At 40.2% G+C, this 23438-nt stretch overlaps 1 protein-coding gene across 3 annotated transcripts in view; it reads right to left on the bottom strand.

Moving 5' to 3' along the window:
- The window catches only part of vcana (versican a), a 44842-nt gene that overhangs the window by 1983 nt on the left and 19421 nt on the right, over nt 1–23438 (bottom strand). For 2 of the 3 annotated variants that reach the window (XM_037531737.1, XM_017695574.2), the window contains exons 8-14: nt 11945–22000; nt 11723–11836; nt 11502–11615; nt 8250–8408; nt 7358–7440; nt 2577–2721; nt 1026–1208 (exon numbers count right to left, since the gene is read on the bottom strand). In XM_037531737.1, coding sequence (XP_037387634.1) covers nt 1026–1208; nt 2577–2721; nt 7358–7440; nt 8250–8408; nt 11502–11615; nt 11723–11836; nt 11945–22000 — 10854 coding nt within the window. The remainder of the gene's footprint in view (nt 1–1025; nt 1209–2576; nt 2722–7357; nt 7441–8249; nt 8409–11501; nt 11616–11722; nt 11837–11944; nt 22001–23438) is intronic. The other variant, XM_037531738.1, reaches the window with a different exon arrangement.

The raw sequence follows: 23438 nt of genomic DNA on the forward strand, positions 1-23438 counted from the left end.
CATCATTTCAACTACAAGAATGCTATGCTATGAATATTTTATCCAAAAGGCTAATGTTGCTGTAATACGTGATGCTTGGCCTGGAATGTAGGTAGCGTTGGCGTGGATGAACTAATCTCAAGCACACAAACACGTTCTTTATTAATACTTTTATATTGTCCAACAATACCCATCACTCCTCTCTCTTCTCTCTCTTTTTTTGTCCTTCAAGTCTCAGCTAATCAATTCAGAGAGCCACTCTCTAACAGGGCAATCAAACATCATCAAATATCAACAAGTAATCAAATATCATCCTCTCTAACACATATGAATATGAGGTTCTGTACTGAATGAAGTTTTTACTTATAAAACAATACTCGACTATCAGTTTCATTCTTACATTGCTAATAATGAATGAAGGTTAGTAGCATAGAACATGAGAAAAGGATCATGCTAACTGTCCTCCAACCATTCACAGCCTTTGTACATACACTGTATGTCCAAACGAATCTGGGCACTTCTTACAATTGAGTGAAGTCAGCTAATGACGCTCTGAAGAAGCTGCACATGAGGCTAAGGTCACCATGCCCACTGCTAAGCATTGGCTAAAAGGTATTAAGCCTTTCAGCACCTGCTGTGTAGCAGTTCTTTAGATGTGGAGCACCAGCCAACATGTTGGAGAAGCAATTGTGATTCACAACGAGTCACCCAACACCAGTACCTGACCTCACTCTTGCTCTCGTGGCTGAATGCGTTTAAATCCTCCCTGCAATGTTCAAACATCTAGTGTAGTGTTCCAACATCTAGTGTAATTCACTTCATTACAGACAAAACTATGGATGAGCAGGTGTCTACAAACTTTTGGACATATAGTGTACCTTAGGTCATTATATCTAAAACTGATCAATCTACAAACTACCATGATCATTTTAAATGGTCAAAACATCTTACTGACAATAACAAAATAATATATACAAGATATATTGTGTTATATTTTGACATTTTGTTTGTTTTCTTATCTAAACAATGGTAGAAATGGCACTTACGGGTCATGCAGGAGATTTTAGGTAGGTCCCATGAGCCGTCTCCTCTGCAGCGGATTGTGGGGACATGTCTCTGGATGAAGCCCTCCATGCACTGGTATCTGATTAGCGAGTTAATCTCATAGCGTGGCTGCATCCGCCCAAAGGTACGTGCATTCTGCACCAAGGGAGGTTGACTGCATGACACTGTAAGCCGGACAGAGCAGAAGGTAGAGAAATATACTTAATAATAATAGTCATAATAGTGCTAACAATGTTAGTGCTCATTTCAACATGCTCATCTCAGCTGTGAACATTTGTCTTCCAACAAAGCACAGTGTAGTTGGGGAGATGCAGCTCTTTTGAAAAACTAGTGTGATTATCTGAAGTAAATAAAAGCTTTCATGGTTCTGCCACAAAGACAGAAACAATACAAGGGCCTCTTCTCTGGGATGTCAATTGGTATCAATTATCTTATGAAAAAAAAAAAACATGCACAAATACGTCATTTTATAAGAAGTCCATACAACATCTACACAGTTCTATGTATATCCTTGAACATTCAGAGCTATGGGGAAACTTTTGTTTTCAAAATTTCTGCATAATTCAATTGTTGAGATGTAAACAAAATCATTCAGACTGCTATGATGTGAAATGCATCATTGTAGAACACCACTCACTCAGCTTTCTTTACAATTGTGGTAAGAGTAGCCAGGAACAGGGAATGCAAATACAGCCAATAGTTTACTATCCACAGCAATCACTGAACCTACACGTACCTTCTGAGTATTTAAATGTAATGTAAATGTAATATACCTTTCCACCCTGAATGTTTTACAAATAATACATGTTAGTCCAGAACAATGGTAAAACAAAGTTTCAGGCATTTAATACATCATGGCGTAACCTTCTGTGATGTAGCTTTAACAAGCATTAAACTCTTCAAACATCTGGTTCCTATACTGAACAATTCTGTAAGTTTATGCAGAATGTTGCATTTCACCTGAACGACTTTGTTTACATTTGTTTAGATCCTTAAAAATGTAACCCCCTAAAATACCAGGCCTATTACAAGCTAAGTCTTATTATTCAGTAAGCACGGACTACAATGCAAACAATTTGAGCTGTTCTTAGGTCACTGACGTTTATTTGGGCATGCAGGGCCCTGGCCATTTAAGGGGTTAATCATGCAAAAAATTACAAAAATCCTTATAGCAGAGTGTGTCCACTCAGCAGTCATCTTTGCAGTTGTCCCAGTTATTTCCACTCAAGACCAGGCTTCTGTCTCTTTGAATGGGGACAGATCTATAAAGCTGAAACTGGGAGCTGCATTAACGTTTCAAAAGCAGAAATGAAATTACCGGTGAAATCTGATAAATTCACATAAACTGTTTGTGGTGTCTGACTCAAATCATTTTTCAGAGTATATCTCTGCAACAAGGCAGGGCTTTTTAGACTTGTAGCTTTAACAACAAGCTGATTGGCTCTTTTTATTGAAGAGTTTCCATGTGAAGTGTTGATGAGCCTCCCCCCTTATTCTACAAAAAGCTGCTCCCATCTCTACAAAAAACTCACCTGTTCCTTTCTTGCAGGTGAAGGTGAGATGATAGTTGCAGGGAACATCATTCCACTGACCATCCTCATGCCAGATCATCACCACACAGTCCTCTCCAGAGGAGAAAAAACTATCTGGCTGATTGGGCCTCCAGTTCTCATATTGCTACAAGAGAAGAAAAACATATGGGTAAGGTGATGCTAGATGAAATTCTGTTATAAGAAACATGCCTTTTCACTTATTTATTTCTGTTTATTTAGGTAGCAAGGATATGCCAGCTATACCCTCCTCCCTGACGCGGTTTAGATGGTGTGTGTGTGTGTGTGTGTGTGTGTGTGTGTGTGTCTGTGTGTGTGTTTATTTAGGTGCATAAATTGAAACAAGCATATAAATAGCATTTTTTAAATAAAAAAACTTTTAAGGTGGCCCAAAACTTGATGTTTTAAATTCACTAAAATGTTCGGAGCACAACAATACGTTTCTCCCATAATTCCCTTACAAACATGTTCTACTTGAGTTTGATAAGGCCACCTTAAAAAGATCCATCAATAACCTATTATTGTTTACTAAACAATGGAAATATACTTGCCACAGTCTTCTCTGAAAGTATCTATAACAGTAAAATGATTTAAAATGATTTTATTCAGGCAGTCAACAGCTTGCAAATGGTACCATTTGTTGCCTGCATCATTAGAATTATATGCTAATATACTTCAACTGCTGATTTATTTATCTCTCTTATGGTTCATTAAGTTGACATATCTGTATTACAAAAAGAGATGGAAGGTTATGAATTGCTAATGATGTGCAACATGTGGAGCACAACAATGACTTATTTCTTAGTGAGTCCACTAGGTGGAGCTGTCTACCTCTGCACTGCAACACAACTCAAAATGAGGACTTCTAGATGTAGTGTGCTTCGCAGACATAAGTCAAGACTCAACTGTAGTTCAGCAATAAAAATTGCTGTCATATCAAAACCTTTTATCTCAGATACTAACTTTAAATCAGAAAGCCAAAATATTCTTAACTTTAATGTACGTTAAGGGAACAAGATTGTATTCCATTATAAGTGGGTTTGGACCATTTTATTAGTTTATTCCTCATAAAATGCTATTTGTGGCTTGGCTGCGCTGTTTAGTAATGATTCAAGTTACAAAATACACTCTAACCTGGGGTGACTGAGTTACAGTAAATGGCCAGTAGACATTACAGATAATGTAGATCTGAGGTCAGCAAAGTATATAAACAACACTATGTGTAACTTGGACTCCAATCTGATCTCTGATCAGCTCTCCCGGTCTCCGGCCCCTCTCTACAAGCAGCCAGCTGGCCACAGTCACTGGCCAAAGCCCACAATAAATGTCATCCCTGTATACTAGCAACACCAGAATATGAACTCCACACAGTGTGATGGAGGATGATCATTTGCACTGCAAGGTATTTTCAGGACCATTTTGAACCCTCTAACTCTAAACCAAAGCTTCCTTTCTTTCTTTGCCCCTCCCAATCTCACTGCCCAAGCATGCCTCTCTTTAGATGGAAAGAATGCAAAAACCAAAGAGAGAAGTGAGGAAAGGCCAGGAAATAAGTAAATGAAGTGTTTACGACCTATGAAGATAAATGCACCGCAGTAGGCTGGAGTTGATATTCCAACTCTTAAGCAAAGAAGACACTAACTTTCAAGAGCACTATGGTTGTAACTATGCCACATATTCTACTTCCACTTGTAGAGTGGCAGCACAGCGTATCATGTTATTTCACTGTCGTGGGTGTTGTTGGTAGTGTTTAAAACGGGTGGATACAGTAAATGCTTATCCAGCAACGCAATCAGTTGCTTTCTGTAAATGTTCCATCCTGGGTGGAGGTCATGCTCATAATTATGCACATTCATGTACTTGAAACATCTCCCCAGTTAAAGTACTTGTTCACTGTACTTAATCGAAAAGCTGAATAGAAAGTTACCCATTATCCCACACCAATTAGGAATGGACACTTTATGTATTTTTACTGAATATCCACATTGCTTTTTTTCCCAATTTTACTTCCTAGCAAAGTCTCCTCCTATTGTACGATGCTAACAAGCTGAGAGAATGAAGATACATCCAATCTTCCTATAAAACACATGAACCCAGCCACTGCATCTTTTCTAATGGCCACTAATGCAATGAAGCCGCGTTGGCTGCCATAGTGCTAAGACATGAGGAAAAAAGGGAGGACCATCGAACACTGGTTGTTCTTTTGACCCCTTCCCCGAGCAGATGATTCTGATGACTGTGTGAGCTTTAAAAAAATTAAGAAAACGTTCAAAATTTGGTGAAGGAGGCGTCTTCTGGGGATATATGTATCATCTACTACCATTATCATATGTCACTGATTTCGCATTTAGACCTAAACATCAAGCCAGACCTTCATTTTTAGGCCGTGCGTGTGGGTGTTATATACCCAGCAAAGCACATTGTAGATAGATAGATAGATAGATAGATAGATAGATAGATAGATAGATAGATAGATAGATAGATAGATAGATAGATCCCGAAGGAAATTTAGCAACTAAGTTATTTCTACCCATATTCTACTGGAAAGGCTGCAACTCACAGCGACGCTGGAAGTAATGTCGATGTGACGTGACATGATTTATCACAAGTTTTATTTTATAGTTGCCTTCATATTGCCTACTCCTAACTCTTCTGCTTGAAATGTGAATATCCCCCCACCCCCAAAAACAGGGAAAAAAGCTATTTTATTGTCTGAATGCCATTACAGCGTAAATAGTTCCTCTAGACATGCTTACAATTTTATAGTTTTGAAAATAATTCTGAATTGTGTCAAAATCAAATCATGGTGAAATTTGAAGATTTCATGAGTGAACGACATCATTTCCTAAAGAAATGTAATGTTGGGAGGTCAGAGATTTCTCCCTAGTGCCAATCACTGTAACAGCTGAAGCAATTTAGATGAACAGCTGAGGGGCTCTTTTCTTTACAGTGTTTCAACTGAACCCTGTGGAATGTGCTATGGATGTGAGTTTCAATGCTTATGGTTGCCATCTTTCAGCAGAACTGTGGATCGCGACTGATCCTTCAAAGCCATGCAGACCACTTTGCCACGTGTCCTGTTATTACGCTATTCCACTGACTACCTTCTGTTTCCTGCAGACGTTCTGTAATGATGCAGTTTTTACTCTCATGACAACCAGAATGACATCTTACTTCACACAAGCACTCTCACAGCCTCTCCACCTTCCTGTCTACAGTTATGTATGCCGAACTATATGAATGCAAACTTAACCCGTTAAAGTGCAGACTTTTTATTCAGTTAATAATCTTAAGCTTTAGTAACTGCTACCAATGTATTTATATGTGTCTCAAAAGCTAATAACTTCTCCATTTGAGGAGATTAGATATAAGATAAGGCATTTGCATAAAGAAGAGGAAAGTCAAAGGAAAATTAAAAATTAACAGGAGTTTACAAAACTCGATTTCAAAAATTATTACAAGACATACAGAAAATCGGGCTACTTACAACTGTGAAAGACCAAGTAGACCATCAAAACTTTCACCATCAGGTAAATAGTACTTAAAGCTTTTGTCTTTGAGAGATGCAACAAAGAAGCTGCTGGTGTTCTCAGAACAAAATACATCCTAATGCATACTATCACTGAATGTCTCTGGGAATACTTGGATTGTAAGAAGCAGAGAAAGCAACCAACTTCTAAGACTGAACTTTTTAGGAATAAAAATGATCTCCGCTCAATGGCTATTTGACTGATAACGGCTGTCTGACCTATGCACAGTACTGTATGACTGAATTTGTTATAAACTAATGAGACTAGGGAGGTGAACTTTGATCCTGACTTATAGGCCCTTCTAGTTCAAGGGGGCTAAAAATCTGCAAACTAAAAGCACATTCATCTAGCCCACACCACCACACACATATTCACACGCCTCTAGGCCTTGTCCTTCACAGTTGTATGCAGCCCCAGGTGCTGCCCATCTGTATATCTGGTTCCTGTCCATTTCCTGAGCAGAGCTGCTACCTGTCCACACCTGTCAGCTTCCTCCGCTTTTGTTCATTCACCAGTTTATTTTAATCTCTCAGCTTGGAGAGGACCTCCACCGGCAAACACCGCTTATCTCCTGCCCCCTCAAGGCCTTTCTCTCTTCCCCATCCCCCGGTTACAGCTTGCATCTTTGAAGTGAGAGCCCAATCGGCACCACACGACCCAAAGCAATAATTAGCCACTTTCCTGTGCGCTGGAGGAAAAGCTCAAAGAACAATTGGGGCACGTTTTGCAACCCCCACCCTCCCCCATGTTCTACACACACACACACACACACACACACACACACACACACACACACACACACACGCACACACACAGACACGCTGATAAAAAGCAGCGAACATCGTAAGATTTGCTAATCCTGACAAATCTGTGTACTTTAAATTAGATTTTTCTTTGATTGACTCTTCTAGATGCTTTGAAGATGCACACTTCATCTTTATTTCACATTCATAAAAATATCTACTCTTTTTAAACTTTTCTCTTAACCTAACCTTAACCTCAATCCTAATCCTAACCTAAACTCTTTCTCTAGGCACTTTGTAAACAATTGTAGATAAGCTATAAAGCACCATCATTATTCCCACTGGATTTCATGCAAAGCAATACCGGAAGTCAAATAATACTGTATCTACAAGGAAACATCTAAATTCTCCCAGCGCATTTCTATTTAAGAGTTTATAAAGTTTATCCCCCAGACTAGAGGAACACATTAATCCTGGTGAACTTTCTTACCACAGCATGGCCATCTGTCCACCGGAAATCAGTTTCAAACATCTTATCATTCAGACCGATCCACTGGTAGTCATGGCCAAGTCCTGCCAGGATAAAATGGAGCACGTAGGTTAATTCCTCTGCCATATTAGGTGTGCCTGCTCAGACTTTAAAAATAAAGGGCATTTTTAGACATCACACTTCCTGTTTCTCAAGCCAGAGAAAGCTGTGCTCCATTCTAGTGTCGTGGTGAAAACATGTGGCTATAAACGTCACTTCTCTCTCTTCAGTAACTGCCCAGAGAAATCTGTTTACTTCCTTAACTGTGCAGAAAAGGTTCCTACCACTTCAGCTGTCTGTAGATTTAGAACAATGTCTTGCATGGGATATTTATTTATATGCAGATATTTGAACTGCAGATATTGTCAAATTACAGTTTATTGCTTTTCCAAGTGAAAATATGTTAAGAGAACATGCTTAAATAGCAGTTTTCAGAAAATCTTGGTGCACAGTTCCTAATTATTTGCCTAAAAGCTTTTGCAGACACACACACACACATATAATGCGTGTGTGTGTTTGTGTTAACTTATTTTTACCTACATTTTTCACCACCACTTTTGCATACTACTGTTTATTTTGTATATCTAAGTAAAACACAAAATGTTTCAATCTGTTTTTTATTGTATTCATGAAATCATTGCTATGCAATCACTGTTATAAAAAGGGGGGATGCAAAACATTCCTAACAACTGTAACTTGATTTTATTGCCAGTAATCAACCAAGGACTGTTTCTTTGTCATTTATTACTGTCTATTATAATTTATTAGTATTACCATATTAGCAGTATTACACACCAGAAATACAGACAAATCCAGTTCCTGCAGAGTCTTAAAACAAACCTCTAACACTTACGGTTGATAAACTGTTGCTCTTCATGAGTCAGAATACTGGCAAGGTGAGCACCCTGTAGACGACACTCATGCTCGGCTGCATCCCAGGTGCGCCTGTGGGGGATGTACTTGTAGCAGTGGCCTTGGAATTTGTGCCAGCCATAGCGGCAAGTTTCTGTATCTGCAGCGGAGAGAAATGTTCAACAATCAGTTTGATAGAAAGAAATATAAGATAATTGATCTGGCATTGCCAAGTTGCTCAGTATTGAAGGCCAATTCATAACATGTAAAAATTCAAAATATTCTTATAGTGGTGATCACCCTGAAAAACAGTACTATCACTTCACTAAGTTAAAAGCTCTCAGCGTGCAGTAAATTGGCACCAGTACCATAAATCTGAGAGTCTGTTTTGGTTAAGACCTTCATGATCTTTGAATGGCCACTTTCTTAAAATGCTCTACCTGGGGGCCTTTGATTTTATCTCTCTTTTATCCTCCCACTAAACTACAAAACATTTAAATGAGACATGCTGAGTCTGAGATCAACACTTGTGCCTCAGTAATATCAGGACAAGCTAAAGTAAGTAAGAATCTCAAGAGCTCTATTCATGTAAGCTGCTGGATTCTTTTGCTAAGGCCTGGTGAAAAAGAATAAGGAAATGTGTCATTTTATATCCTCAGGAGGTCACTGTGCAGGGTTGCTTGCTGTCCTACTGTACAATGATTCTGAAAAAAAAAAAAAATATATATATATATATATATATATATATATATATATATATATATATATATATATATATATATAACAACTCTCCAAATGAACCATGTTTAATCATCAATCATTGTGGCTGTTTTTGGACCAGCCCTAAGCTGCGCTGTTTCAGGCTGATAGCTTGTTTAAAATGGCCTGGGTTGGAGAAGATTTGCCCTGGCAGAGACACTAATGACTAGCAGTTAATCACCAAACCTCTTAGGAAAGATGCTGAAGAAGAGCAGCTGAAAAGCCCAACTTTTACTGCATTAGGAGAGTAATATATGTGTGCTTTATTAAGAGACATTTAAAAGCTAGTAAGAGTCATTTGAAAGTCAAGTTGAATGATCTAAACTGTTATACAAAAACAAATAACATTTAAAAAAGTCATTTTCTATTCCATTGCAACTACCGATTCCTTATCTTGGCCTATACTGTGGTTTATTCTTAAATTGTAAATTGTTGTTTAACAGCTTTTTGTGTGCTGTTTGCCTTTTGGCATTAGAGTCTGAGAAAGCAGCTGTGTATAAGTATTCAGACACTCATGCTGAATCACCCCTGGATGAAATGGGGGTTTGGTAATGCTTAGTGTCTGCGATGTTGATGAGACATTTAGCTGAGGTTAGGACCCTCTCATACTACATTAAGGCATTACCAAGTTGAGTCATGAAGCCCATTACCACCAAAAATGCTTACTTGAAGCAGGACATGATACTACAGAAACTTTCATGGGATGAAGCATTACTGTTTTATTATTATTACTTAAAACTCATTTCTTAAATTAAGCACCAAACACAAAAACACAAACCAAATGTCAGCAGTATGACCTCCTACTGAACTACCTAAATAATGAATTTTGATTTTCAGCTCTTTAGGAGTTCATACAGCCTTGACGACAGGTAACCTTATTAGCCAAAATCTGAGATGCTCAAAATGAACAGATGCAATTAAGGGATGTGAAAAAAATAAAATGGTCTGTTGACCTGCTTGCTGGTCTCAGGTTATAATAAGAACTCTCCAGCCCTTTGAAATAAGCATCTCAGAATATAGGATTCTGTCTGATGAAGAATAACTCATGAAATGGTCAGTAGTTTGGTGATTGATTATATAAAGTAGAGATGCTCAAAGTGTGGTCCGTAATTTTGTCTTTTTAGCCCACTACAAACACTGCACTTTGGCACCCCAAGAATAGGCTTAGGCTAATATACACTATATTGCCAAAAGTATTCGCTCATCTGCCTTCACACAATATGATGTCGGCCTACCCTTTGCAGCTATAACAGCTTCAACTCTTCTGGGAAGGTTTTCCACAAGGGTTAGGAGTGTGTTTATGGGATTTTTTGAACATTCTTCCAGAAGCGCATTTGTGAGGTCAGACACTGATGTTGGACGTGAAGGCCTGGCTCACAGTCTCCGCTCTAATTCATCACAAAGATGTTCTATCAAGTTGAGGCCAGGACTTTGTGCGGGCCAGTCAAATTCTTCCACACCAAACCAAATCATCCATGTCTTTATGGACCTTGCTATGTGCACTGGTGCACAGTCATGTTGGAACAGGAAGGGGCCATCCCCAAACTGTTCCCACAAAGTTGGGAGCATGAAATTGTCCAAAATCTATTGGTCTGCTCAAGCATTAAGAGTTCCTTTCACTGGAACTAAGGGGCCAAATCCATCTCTTTAAAAACAATCCCACACCATAATCCCCCCTCTACCAAACTTTGCATTTTTCACAATGCAGACAAGTACCGTTCTCCTGGCAAACGCCAAACCAAGACTGCGAGAAGGAGAAGCGTGAATCATCACTCCAGAGAACACATCTCCATTGCTCTAGAGTCCAGTGGCGGCGCTTTACACCACTGCATTCGATGCTTTGCATTGCGCTTGGTGATGTAAGGCATGGATGCAGCTGCTTGGCCATGGAAACCCATTCCATGAAGCTCTCTATGCACTGTTCTTGAGCTAAGACCACATGAACTTTGGAGGTCTGTAGCGATTGACTCTGCAGAAAGTTGGTGACCTTTGCGCACTATGCACCTCAGCATCCCCTGACCCTGCCCTGTGATTTTAAGTGGCCTACCACTTTGTGGCTGAGTTGCTGTCATTCCCAAATGCTTCCACTTTGTAATAATACCACTGACAGTTGACTGGAATATTTAGTAGTGAGGAAATTTTCCTGACTGGACTTGTTGCACAGGAAGCATCCTATCACGGTACCAAGCTGGAATTCACTAAGCTCCTGAGAGCGACCTATTCTTTCACAAATGTTTGTAGAAGATGTCTGCATGCCGAGGTGCTTGGTTTTATACACATGTGGCCATGGAAGTGATTTTAACACCTAAATTCAGTTATTTGGATGGGTGAGTGAATATTTTTGGCAATGTAGTCTATGTCAAACTGCACAGCTCCAATGGGCAATGACATTTTATTTTGTAATTCAAGAGACTTCTTATAATCCAGTCTAGCTACAAAGTCATTCTTAGACGGTTATCAATATTTAGGTATATTAATATTTTGTGCCCCTTACCTTGGTCACAGAGAGCTCCTGTGTAGCTTGGAAGACACACGCAGGTAAAACTGTTCAGTCCATCTACGCAGGTACCTCCATTGCGACATGGGTTCTCCTGGCACTCATCAATGTCTAAATTATAAGTAGATGAAAAGAAGTCTAAATAAACACAACATCTATTTGGGAAACCCAAGCGTAGTGACTAGATTCACATATAACTTAGACTGTAGAATGGTTACCTATTTCACACCAGTCCCCAGAGTATCCAGGTGGACAGCTGCAGATATTGGTATTGCCCATTTTCAAACATGTGCCACCATGCAGACATGTATCATTAGAACATGAATGAATATCTACAAAACAAAAAGAAACAGCAACACAAAGGTTAGGAAAGCCTGTGGAGGGTACAGATAACTTGAGAAAAGCTGATAAATAATTTCAAATAATTTTATGTGTCATACCTGTAATAGCAAAGGCCTCTCCAATAACTGTGTATCCTAGGTCAGTGTGCACTCTAGGTGTGGGTGTTATATTCTGCACATCTGGACCAGGGAGTAAGCCCTGCACCAGGGCTGGATCTAATTCATCTTCAGATGAAGAGGTTGCATCAGTATGTATCTGAATTCCTGAGGGTGATGATGTTGTCAGTTCCACTGATTCTTGAATAGGTATCTCTGTCAAAGGTGTTACAGCTTCCTCAATTTGGCCAACTGCCTGTTGTTCATCTAGCATAGTTACCTCACTAACAGATGCAGTGTCCGGTGCATGAGGTGGTAACAGTGGTGACGTGGTAACCTGGGATAAAATTACATTATTTTGAATCTCATCAGATGATGGGGCTGCAGTAGAGGCTTCTTCTTTGTTGTCTTCCAAACTACTAGATATTGTGGGGCCCTCATGAGATGTCTCACTTTCAGGTAATGAAGTGCTCTCAAAGGCAGTCTCACTCTCAAACTGTGAGGTAGCTTTAATGAAACTAAAATCTGGTTTGGATTCTACTACAAAAGGTTCTGATGTACCATCAATGTCCAGTGGTGCATCAGTGTCTGACTCTGTGGTAGGTTCAGTAACGTCCAGGTTCTTTGTTTTATCTTCAACTGTGGGTCTAAAAGTTGACACATCTGTCTGCTTGGGTCTAGGTGTAGTTGGTGATAACTTATCTTCTGAATCAAATGAAATTTCCTCTGCTGTTGGCATCTGTTTTGTAGATCCAAATTGTTGAGAAGGCTCCTCATTTTCTGATGTGGTGACTTGAACTATGGGAATATATGTTGTTAGAATATTGTCTTTTTCTCCTTCTAAGAAGATATCAGTAGAAGGCTGGGATGTAACTGTCTTTTCAGAAAGAACAGATGTGATTTTTGTGGGTGCTGAGATTGCATTTGAGTAAATGGCACTCTTGGTTTCTTTAGATACTGACACTGTGGGAGAGATGGTAGTTGAGTCTTTGCTTATAATTTCAGTAACTTGATCACCTGAGCTTTCCTCTATGGTTGACAGTAATGGACTTGCTGTCTTCCATGTGGTTCTACCAAACAGTGTCTCTGCTGTTACCTCATTTGTCTCCAGAGCTTCACCATGTCTGTCAGATTTCGTGGTAGTCTCAATGCTGGTTTCCCTCTCAGGTTCTGAGTGTTTAGTCATCATTTCAGGTCGTGCTGTGGTCTCAATATCAGTCTCACTCTCAAGCTCAGTAGTGGTCCCAGCACTTAGCTCTGTTTTTGACTCTTCGAAGGGTTTAGTTGCAACATCATAGCCCACTTCTTCGGTGTCTGACATGGGGGACACTGTACTAAATTCACTGGAAGTAAAACTCTCACCATCAGATGTACTACCTGTTTCTGACGTATTGTCAAAAGAGACCACAGATGTTGTTTCTATGTCCTTTAGAGCTTTTGTCGCATCACTTGTTACTACTCCAGCTAACTTCTCAGCAGTTGTAGTCTCAATATGTTCTTTAATGCTTTCTGAATCAGTAGACACTTTAGACATTAAAGGTGAAGATGTTTTGAGATCTATAGTTTCTGAAATAGGTATCTCAGTTATAGGAGTTACAGATTCCTCAATTTGCCCAGACACACTTTCCTCACTAACAGATCCAGTACTTGAGCCATAAGGTTGTAAAAGTGCCGATGTGGTAACCGAGGACAAAATAATTGTGTGAATCTCATCAGATGGTGGAACAATGGTAGTCATTTCTTTTTTCTTGCTTTCTGGAGTACTAGATATTGTGGAACCCTCAAATTCAGAGAGACTAGTTATTTCTGGCACATGTCGTTCATCTGTGTTAGTAAATATTTCTCCACTTCCATCAGTCAAATCTGTGGTCAGAGCAAGTACGATGGAATGCTGTGTAGGTGATGTACTGGATAACACCTCTGAAGGGATTCTGTCTGAGACACTTGATCTCTCAAAGCTTATGCTGCTGAGGGTGACTGGTGAGCTTGTGACAGATGTTTTAGTCTCAGGTAGTGAAGTGCTTTCAAAGGTAGTTTCACTCTCAATCTGCGAGGTTGTCTCAGTATCACTAAAAACAGGTTTGGACTCCACTACAAAAGATTCAGATGTGCTCTCACCAGTGTCTAGTGTTATACCAGCTCCTGACTCTGTTGATGCAACTGTGGTAAGTTCGGAAGAAGATAGAGTCTTTGTTTTATCATCAACTGTGGGTCTATAAGTTGATGTGTCTATCAATTCCAGCCTATGTGTACTCTGTGATAATTTATCTTCTGAACCAGTTAAAATTTCCTCCTCTGCCAGCATCTCTTTAGTAGACTGCAGTGTTTCCTTAGTGGTTCCAATATGTGAACTAGACCTTTCATTTTCAGAAGTGGACATAGGCACCACTACGGGAATGGTTGCTGTTAACAAATCTCCTTCTCCTTCCAGGATGTCTGTAGAAAGCTTGGGTGTAACCGTCATTTTGTACAGAAAAGATGTGCTTATTGTGGGTGCTGAGGTTGAACCTAGGTTAACTGCACTCAGATGAATTTTTTTAGATGGTGACACTACTGAATCTGAAAATGAGGTGGGGGACACAGTTGTTGATTCTTGGCTTAACACATCAATAGCCTCATCACCTGAGCTTTCATCTGTGGACGATAATAACAGGCTTGTTGCTATTGTTGTACCGAGCAATGGCCCCTCTGAGCTTGCTGAATCTGTCTCTGCTGTTACTTCATCCGTTTTCTGAACTATTCTTGTTGGCAACATGCTGGTTGCAGTGTGTTTAACAGTTGTTTGTGCGCTGGTATATCTGTCAAATTGTGTGACTGTTTCAACACCAACCATACTTGCAGCTAGAGAGTCACTAGTCTGCATTTCAGGCTGCATGGTAGTCACAAATGGTTTAGCTGTACCATTGTAGTCTAAAACCTTATTGATGTCCGACTCAGGAGACACTTTACTGAATTCATCATGAGTAGAGCTCTCCACATCAGAAGTAGTGCCTGTTTCTGACTCACCAATAAAAGATTTCACTGATGTTTTTTCTGTGTCCTCTGGAGCTTTTGTCAAATCACCAGTTGTTGAAGTGTCAATCTCCTCTCCAACAATATCTGACTTAATTGTCACTAAGCCTTCATCTGTGCTAATAAATGTAGTACTTATGACCTTGGAGACTGCTGTTTGGTCAGAGATGGTGGACTCATCTGGCAGGTGAATACTTCCATATTCAGGTGTTGCAGATGCAGTGTCATCTGCAGTAGAGTCTGTTTCCTTGGATGTTTCCAAATGAACAGATGGAGTACTTGCAGCAGCAGAGGAGATGTCATGGGGTGTAGATGTGGAAATAAGTACATCTAGGCCAGAGCCTTCACTTGAGCCTTCCTCTTCTGAGGATGAACTGAATGAAGCTGATAGTGTTGATGACTTTGAAACAGTTGCCTCCATGGTCGTTGGTGACACCACGTCCTTTGTGGTTACAACAACTTGAGTAGCTTCTGTTGCGAATGTTCTATCAGTATTGAAAGTTGCCTGTGTGGTGCTAAATCCAGTATGCATTGTGGCAGAAATTGAATGTGAGATAGCTTTAGAGTGGTCGGTGGTTGTATGACTAGGTTTGGTAATAGTGTGGTGAGTGGTAGTGTAGGCAGGATGAGTGGTGGTGTATGTAGGTCGATGTGTGCTGTGGGTACTGTGTAAGGTGGTACGACTAGGCAAGGATGTGCTGGTGCTGGAATGAGTGGTGTGATGTGATGTGCTGAACCTTATATGGGAGGTAGTCTGCATGGGATGTGTGGTTGTTTGAGAAGTGACAACAGTTTCTGTATGTTTTAATGGGTCAGAAAATTTCTCACCAAGGACATCCATCGACAACGTTGGTTTTGTGTCTGCTTTCTCTTCTTCTGATGAGCTGCTTGATGGAGAGCTTGGCTGAGAAGACATTTCTATACCACCTGGCCCTTCTGTGGTTGGCTGAAATGGCACATGTAATTCTGGCCCTGAATATAAAACACTGTCTGTTCCAGATCCTTCGTGTTCCTCGGCCATTATACTGGAAGACTGTGGTGTCATGGTGACCGCCGTGATTCCTGCAGCTTCCTCTGTGATGATTGTGGGGGCAAAAGGTGATGAAGGTTGTGTGTCTGCATCAATTATCCTGTCATCCTTGGTAATAAGTTCTGCTTTAGTGCTATGATCTGTCATGCTATCGGTAACAGTTGAGAAAAGTTTGTCCTCATCTTTTATTTCTTCTGTGAATATGATGACAGTGCTTGTTAATGGTTTTGTTTCCTGAGGCCTTGTGCTAGGCATACTAGACCTGATCTCACTACTAGATGGGATAACAGTACTTTGCTTATCTGTACTATCTTGGTAGATGGTAGATGGAGAACTCATTGACTCTGTGGATGTATGTATTCTGACTTCATTCAATGCGGTGAATGTACTAGCTGTAGGCAAATTGGTGGTCAGAGAATCATGTGCAGAAGTAGATATCTCTAAATTGTTTGATGGGTGATCAGTTGTAAACTGTGTGGTATTGTGGAACAGTTCAACTTCAGATGTGTCCTCGCTGGAAGCAATGCTTTGTGTAGTTGTTTCTACAGTTGGACTTCTAGTGTCACTAGTTGTAATGTCACTTTCATTCTTTGTAAAAATTGTTATTTTATAGTCATCTGTGACTGAGCCTGCAGACCATCCCATGTCAGTGTATTCTGAAATTAGACGAGTTGGAGCTGTACTTGACAGCACTGGAGTGCTTGTCACAGTTGACTGGTCACCTGAATCATCCCTTTCAACAACCAGTCCTATCGAAGTTGAAGTAGGAAGAACAGATGTCACCTCTTTGGTACTTGTGTGCATTAACACTTTTGTTTTTTCTGTTGTGACAACTGTTGATGGCACTTTTGAGGGAGGAACAGACTCAAGAACAGCACCAGAATCGTCATCTTCAATCACTTCGTTTTCAAATGCACTGCCCTCTGTATCACCACTACCAGGCTCTGGAGTTGATGTTATATATTGTCCCTGAACTGAGCTAGAAGACAAAGTTGAAGTAGATTCAGACTTAAATAATGTAGAATGAGTGGAACTTTCAATGCTTAGATGATCCACTGTGCTCTTTTTCTCACTAGTTTCTGCCTCATCAGTTCTTACATAAAATTCTGTATTTGTTTCAGATGTTGGTATTTCAGATATATCTTCAGCAGATCCTTCTGAGTCTGAGACACCAGATCCCTCCATATCAATGTGTGATATTAAATTCATGGTAGTGCTTATTCTCTTTAAGTGAGAATCTGAAGTTTTTCCTGTACTTGATGGAGACAGGGAGGTAACTGAAGTTGATTTTAGGATTTCTTTAGCAGACGTTTCAGTGCCTGTTACAGGTGAACTGGTGAACACAGATATTTCACTGTGATCAGCTTCTGTTGCAAGTGAATCAATTAACTGTGAAAATGAACTGCTGGTAGTAGTGCCTTTCTCTTTAACAGTTGAGATCGTAACACCTATGACAGAAGTTGGTGGTATGGTTGTAAATATGTAATTAATCTGGTCCTTTGAATCAGTAGTGTCTGAACCTGTCATAACTGCCTCTGATTTTGTTGTTGTTACAACTTCTGTTGGTGGAGAAGGGGGATCTGATTCAAGAATGTGACTAGATGCTACATCAGCAGAACCGTCATCTTCAGTTCCCTCAGTTTCACCTGCAGCGTCCTCTGTGTCACCACTTCCAGGCTCCCAAGATGAAGCCGTACTTTTTGTTTGAGCTGGGCTCGAAGAAGTTGTTGGAGTAGACTGAGACTTCAACAGTGTTGTAGATGTTGCTGTTTCAAGACTTGAGTAATCTAATGTGCTCTTTGAGTAAGTGACTTCTGCTTCATCAGTTCTTACAGAAAAGTCTTTATTGGTTTCAGTTGTTGGCGTTTCTGATGCCTTCTCAGCAGATCCTTCAAACAGGGGAGACTCCTGGTCATCTTCTGAGTCTGCAGATCCTTCCGTGTCAGTGCTAATGGATGTTGAGTGTATTGTTGTGCTTCTCGCTGAAGGAGAAACAGGTTTTTTAGCTGTGGTTGATGAAGTAGTTGCAGTTGATGTGGTTTCTTTTAATGGGACTTCATCACTTCTTGGAGGTACAGTAGTGATATCTGTTGTGAACACATCAGTTAACAAAAGTGTACTGCTGCTGCTGGCATCTTTATCTCTAATTCCTGATGGTGTATCACTTATGACAGACATTGGTGATGTAACAGTTTTAAATATGTCAGCACTCTGGTCCCCTGAACCAACCTCGTCAACTGTAAAGGCAGGTACTGTACCTGTTAAAGTTGATGTGGGCAAAACTGATGATGCTTCTTTAGAAGTTGTATGCACTGTCCTCTCAGTTTCAATAACTGCCTCAGATTTTGTTGCTGGCACATGTTTTGTTGATGGAGCTTGGGAAGGAGGAGATGACTCAAGAACAACAGCACTAGACAAATCACCAGAACCATCATCACTTTCATCAGCAGAACCCTCTGTCTCTTCAGTGGCTGGACTAATAAATGACTGAGGAGTAGTGTGGTTAGTACTGGTAGAAGTTGTGCCATCAGATTCTGCAGCAAATGTTTCGTCAACTGCAGGTGAAACTGTCTTGGTTGGGATGGCTGATGGCGTCAGATGAACAGCAAAAGGCAAATCAGTAAGCTTATCTCCTGAGCCTTCTTCATATTTTGTGTCTGCCTCAGTATCCGCAGCTGGAGTTGTCAAGGGCTTGTCATCAGTGGTGCCTTCATGTGATGATAATGTCGATGTTTGCTTAGTGCTCAGTGCAGAAGACGTTGAACTGACAGGTAACTCTTCAGTAACTATGCTTGAGGTTGGTATAGCTGAGCTTTTAACATCTGTAGCGCTGAGCGGTGATTCTGTTTTGAAATGGCTAGTTCTGCTTGACTCTGTTGTAGTGTGCAAATCTCCAAGCATAGGCGCAGTTGAATATGTAACTGACTCTGTTGAAGAATGAATAGGTGACTCACTTGCGGTGTGGCTGAATGCAGCTGACTGTGATGTTTTTTGGCTGCTTATGATGGATTCTGTAGAGTGCGTAGCACTAGCTGATTCCACTGTAGTGTAGATTGGTATCACTGATGCTGTCGAAGTATGGCTAATGTCCACTGGCTTTCCTGTCATATGTGACTCTGTTGTAGTAAGAATGGTTTCAAAGTGAGACTTTGTTGTTATATGGCTTGATATCGGTGCTGCTGTACTATGATCAGATGTGAATGTTGTAGAGAGCAGTAAGCTTGAGGGGATATCACCACTTGTTATAGTTGAAGATGGCTTCTCACTTTCTGCTTCCTTCACATGGTAAGATTCTGATTTTACTGTTTCATCTGTCAAAGATAGGGTGGAACTGAATGTGAATGAATGACTTGTGTTCAACGTGGTGGGTGGTTTGGTAGTTTCTTGGTCTCCAGTAAGATCATGTGTAGACAAGACCGTAGTTGACTCTGTGACTGATGTCTTCTCCAATGATGTGCTCTCTGACTGGGCTAAGGCTGTAGCATCCAATAATGCTGTAGAAGTGAAAGTATCTCCTTTATCTTCAGTATGCAATGAGCTAAGAGTTGTTGTGGCTATGGTAAATGTTTCATCTATTTGATCACCTGAGCCTTCTGGCTCAGGAAAGAGGGAAAATGACTCTGAACTCGATGGCATAACTTGGCTTGTTGTTTCCCCTGTACTAAACATTGTAGAGTCAGTGCTTGTGGATGCCACAGTAAATGTTTCACCTGCGCTTGAGGAAAACATTATTTCAGAGGTATCAATAATAGGCACTTCTGATGGCTTTGAAGGCTGTGATGTTGCTTCGGCTTGGAACATCATAGTCTCTGTGATTGTGGGTCTATATGACGTCATGCTTTGTTTACTTGATACTGCGGTGTGTACCTCAGTAGGGGGCTTTGTTGTGAGAACATCAGAACTTTGATCATCAGAGCCTTCTTCTGTCGCTAGATCCAGTGCAATGGTGGTGCCTTTCACAGCATCTTTAGAAGTATTAGCAGTCTGCTCTGATTCTATTGTTGCATCCTTGCTGGTGTAACTACTTGCAAAGGCCAAAGGAGAAACAGTAGACATACCTAAATCTTGATGTGAAGAATGCACAGGTAATGTTGTTGTCTCCGTAAGCATCACTGTGGTTGCAGTTGTTTTCACATCTGCAGTGTCTGTTTCAGATAAGACTGTGGTTATATATGTGGATATACTGGAAGGTGGCACTTGCTCTGTGGTGACACTCATAAATGCTTCTTCTATTGTGCTTCCAGTCGAGACCTTGCTCTGTGTCTCAGTTGTCCCTTCTTTCGACATGTCAGCATCTGTTAAGGGCAGCACTGAACTTGTTTCCATGACCTCTGAAGTAGGCACCTCTGATTTATCCCATGTGGATGTTTGCTGCAGCTGGAATGACATTGTACCATCAACTGTCTGGACCACATGAGTAGCTGTTTTGGTGACACTTTGATCTGCTGTAGTTGTAGTATACAGTGGTAGAACTGTTGAAGATTTTATGGTCAAAATTTCTTCAGTCTGATCACCTGAGCCATCAGTGTCAGAAAATGGAAAGATTGTTTCTGAGCTTGGACCTGGCATCACTTTATCTTTCTCCTCTGTAGGAAATGTACTTATGACAGTCACTGGTGTAAATATCTCAGTTGACCTATCACTTAAATGTATTGTTGAGGAATCAATAAAAGGAATCTTTGATGGTTCTGCCGATACTGATGTTGCTTCTGTTTGGAACTTCACAGTTTCTGCCATAATTGGTCTGTTTGATGTCACAGTGTCAAATGTACTTGTGACTGAGCCATATAATGAAGTATAGTCCTTTGTAGAAAATAAATCAGGTGTCTGGGCACCTGATCCTTCGTCCTCTGACATAATAAATGTTTTGGTTTCAGTAGTAATATCTGACACCACAACTGAAGGAGTTGAGGTCTCTTTTATTTCAGCCTCTGATGTGTATGGGAAAGTAGCAGGCAAAGACTGAGATACAGTAAACACAGTTGGGCCACTACGCTCAGAGCTGGTAGTCTGATGGTCTGAGATGCTGTCCTCTTTAGAGAATGTTACTGTTACTGCCTCTTCCAGGTCAGTGAAGGAAGCAACTGATGGCTTTTCTGTGCTTGATGTCAACTCTGTATGATTTAGTATTTTCGTCTCATTTACAGTTTCAACTGCTGAGTGATTGCTCAGTGATGTTGTTATGCTCTCTTGAAATTTCTCCACTGTTTCAAAATTAGTAACTTGGGTAGAATTGGAGTCATCTGGAGATCTTTCTTCGAAAGAAACAGATGACACAATGTCCTCTTTTGGTTTTGAAGGTATAGCTGCTGGAGTTGCTGAAGCCTCAGAAATGGTCACACTTGTGTCCACCTGGTTAGGATCTTTAGTGGCAGAAGCTGCTGTTGATGACAGCAGTGTAACATTCTGCACCATAGAAGTATCTGAAGTTTCTGATTCCTTTAAAGGCTGATGTGGTTTTGCTGAGAACCCTTCAGTTGAGGCCCCAAATGGTATACTTGGTGAAATGGTTCCCTCACCCATGAGTGTCTCAATTTCAGGATCTGACACAAGATGTGATGGAGGCGTGGACTCCACAATTCTTTGTTCTTCACCATAATCATATGTTGGCTCAAGTGTGCTGAAGACAATAGGCACTGGGGTGGATACATCTTGGCTCGACATGAGAGACTGATCTGGTGTTGTATCAGTCTCTATCAGCGTGTAATCAAATGGCACCACTGATTCTATTTCTTTTTCTTCTGGTTGTGTTATGTTGTGGACTATGGGCGACACCCTCTCATATACATCTCCTCTTAATTCTTCCTGAGTCCCATATTTGGGCTCAAGGCTTAACTCAGTCTTGCCATTTATGAAACTGAGTGCAGGTGTGGAAGTGACAGTAGGAGAGGCGAAGTCATGAGCAGAATCTTCACTGCTCAGAATAGGCTCACCATCCACAGGGGAGGGAATGGCCTCATCAGGTAGCTCTGGAATCATAGGGATCTGGCCCCCAGACAGTAAACTGTCCACGTCAGCTGTTGAATGTGAGAAATAAAAAAGGAAAATATAATCAAATCAAATAAATTATATCAGTAATATTCCTTGACGTTTTGTTATTCTCATTTACTTCTTTTCTACATAAATTGAATCTGGGACAACATACACAAGACAGACAATATTGAAAGTAAAAGCAAGGACAGTGCGCGAGCACAATAGCAAGATTAGTTTGTCCCCAGGGGTCAGCCACTTGGAATGAATGCTGCTTTCATTCTTGCTAGCTCTTGTCGTCATCATCTATACTAGAAACACATCTGATACTAACTCACACATCTAAGGCTTCAGAGAATCTTCGGAATGTTAGTTTTTCACATAATCATTCATAAGATACATGCCCATACTGGGAAATGTATAATTATGACAATATAACATATAACTATTTATATAATTACATAATTATGGCATATAACATCCAAAGTCGTATTTTCTCTCTCTCTAGCACCTTTTTAATGTTGTTGTCTGTTGCCCAGCCCTTTATTCTGCCTGCTTCTTTCTTTTACCTGAGCTTTTTAAGAGAAAAGTAATTCCAATGATCACAATTCATGATTTTTAAAGAAAAGACAGTTGTTACCAGAACAAGCATCCTTAGCATTAGCAATCACAGTCATATGCAAAGGTTCGATACCCCTGGGGAAATTTTGTTGATTTTGTAAGAGAAAATAAGTTAGCCAATCCACCACAAGGAACAAACTTAAATATGACTTTCTTCTTATTTGAGCGGAAAAATGATAAAATGTACTATATATTTCACACAGACCACATTTTATTTTATTTTTGATATGTTCAATTTACCGCGACCCTGACGGAGAAGCTGCTTAGAAAATGGATGGATGTTCAATTTAGCAAATGAAAGGTTGCTGTGCATTAAAACACAGAAGGGTGATCTCTAAACAGGATGTGTTAATTTAGTTTCACTTAGAAAATCAAAAAACATGTGATCTGACCCACCCAAACTTCTGCATGCAACGGTATTACATATTTAATGACAAGTCAGGGTGTAGAAGTGGGTTCTATTTCTTTACAGTTTTTTTCTTGGTTCAGTAACAACGTCAGGGGGAAATTTGTACATTTTTGCTTTCTTGTCTGTTAGGTTATTTAGTTTCCTCATATCTCTTGTTAGGTCTGAGTTTTGTTTGTTATTTTGGCATTAGCCCACCCTGATGTCTTTCCTGTGCTGACACATACATAACCCAAAGTTTTGCTTGGGAGTTTGCTATCATTCCTTCATTTCATGTGACCTCATTAGAACCCCTAGACAAGTCGTTCACAGGCCATAACAGTCTTGATTACATCTGTTTGTTTCCCCACATCTAAACTAAAAAAAAACAAACTAAATCCAAAGTCATGAGTCATAAATGTAAGACACGAGATGATGTTCCCATACAATAATTTATTGTCTATGAATTGCCTAGACAT

The sequence above is a fragment of the Pygocentrus nattereri genome, chromosome 20 (assembly GCF_015220715.1).
Source record: "Pygocentrus nattereri isolate fPygNat1 chromosome 20, fPygNat1.pri, whole genome shotgun sequence".
NCBI classification, from domain to species: domain Eukaryota; kingdom Metazoa; phylum Chordata; class Actinopteri; order Characiformes; family Serrasalmidae; genus Pygocentrus; species Pygocentrus nattereri.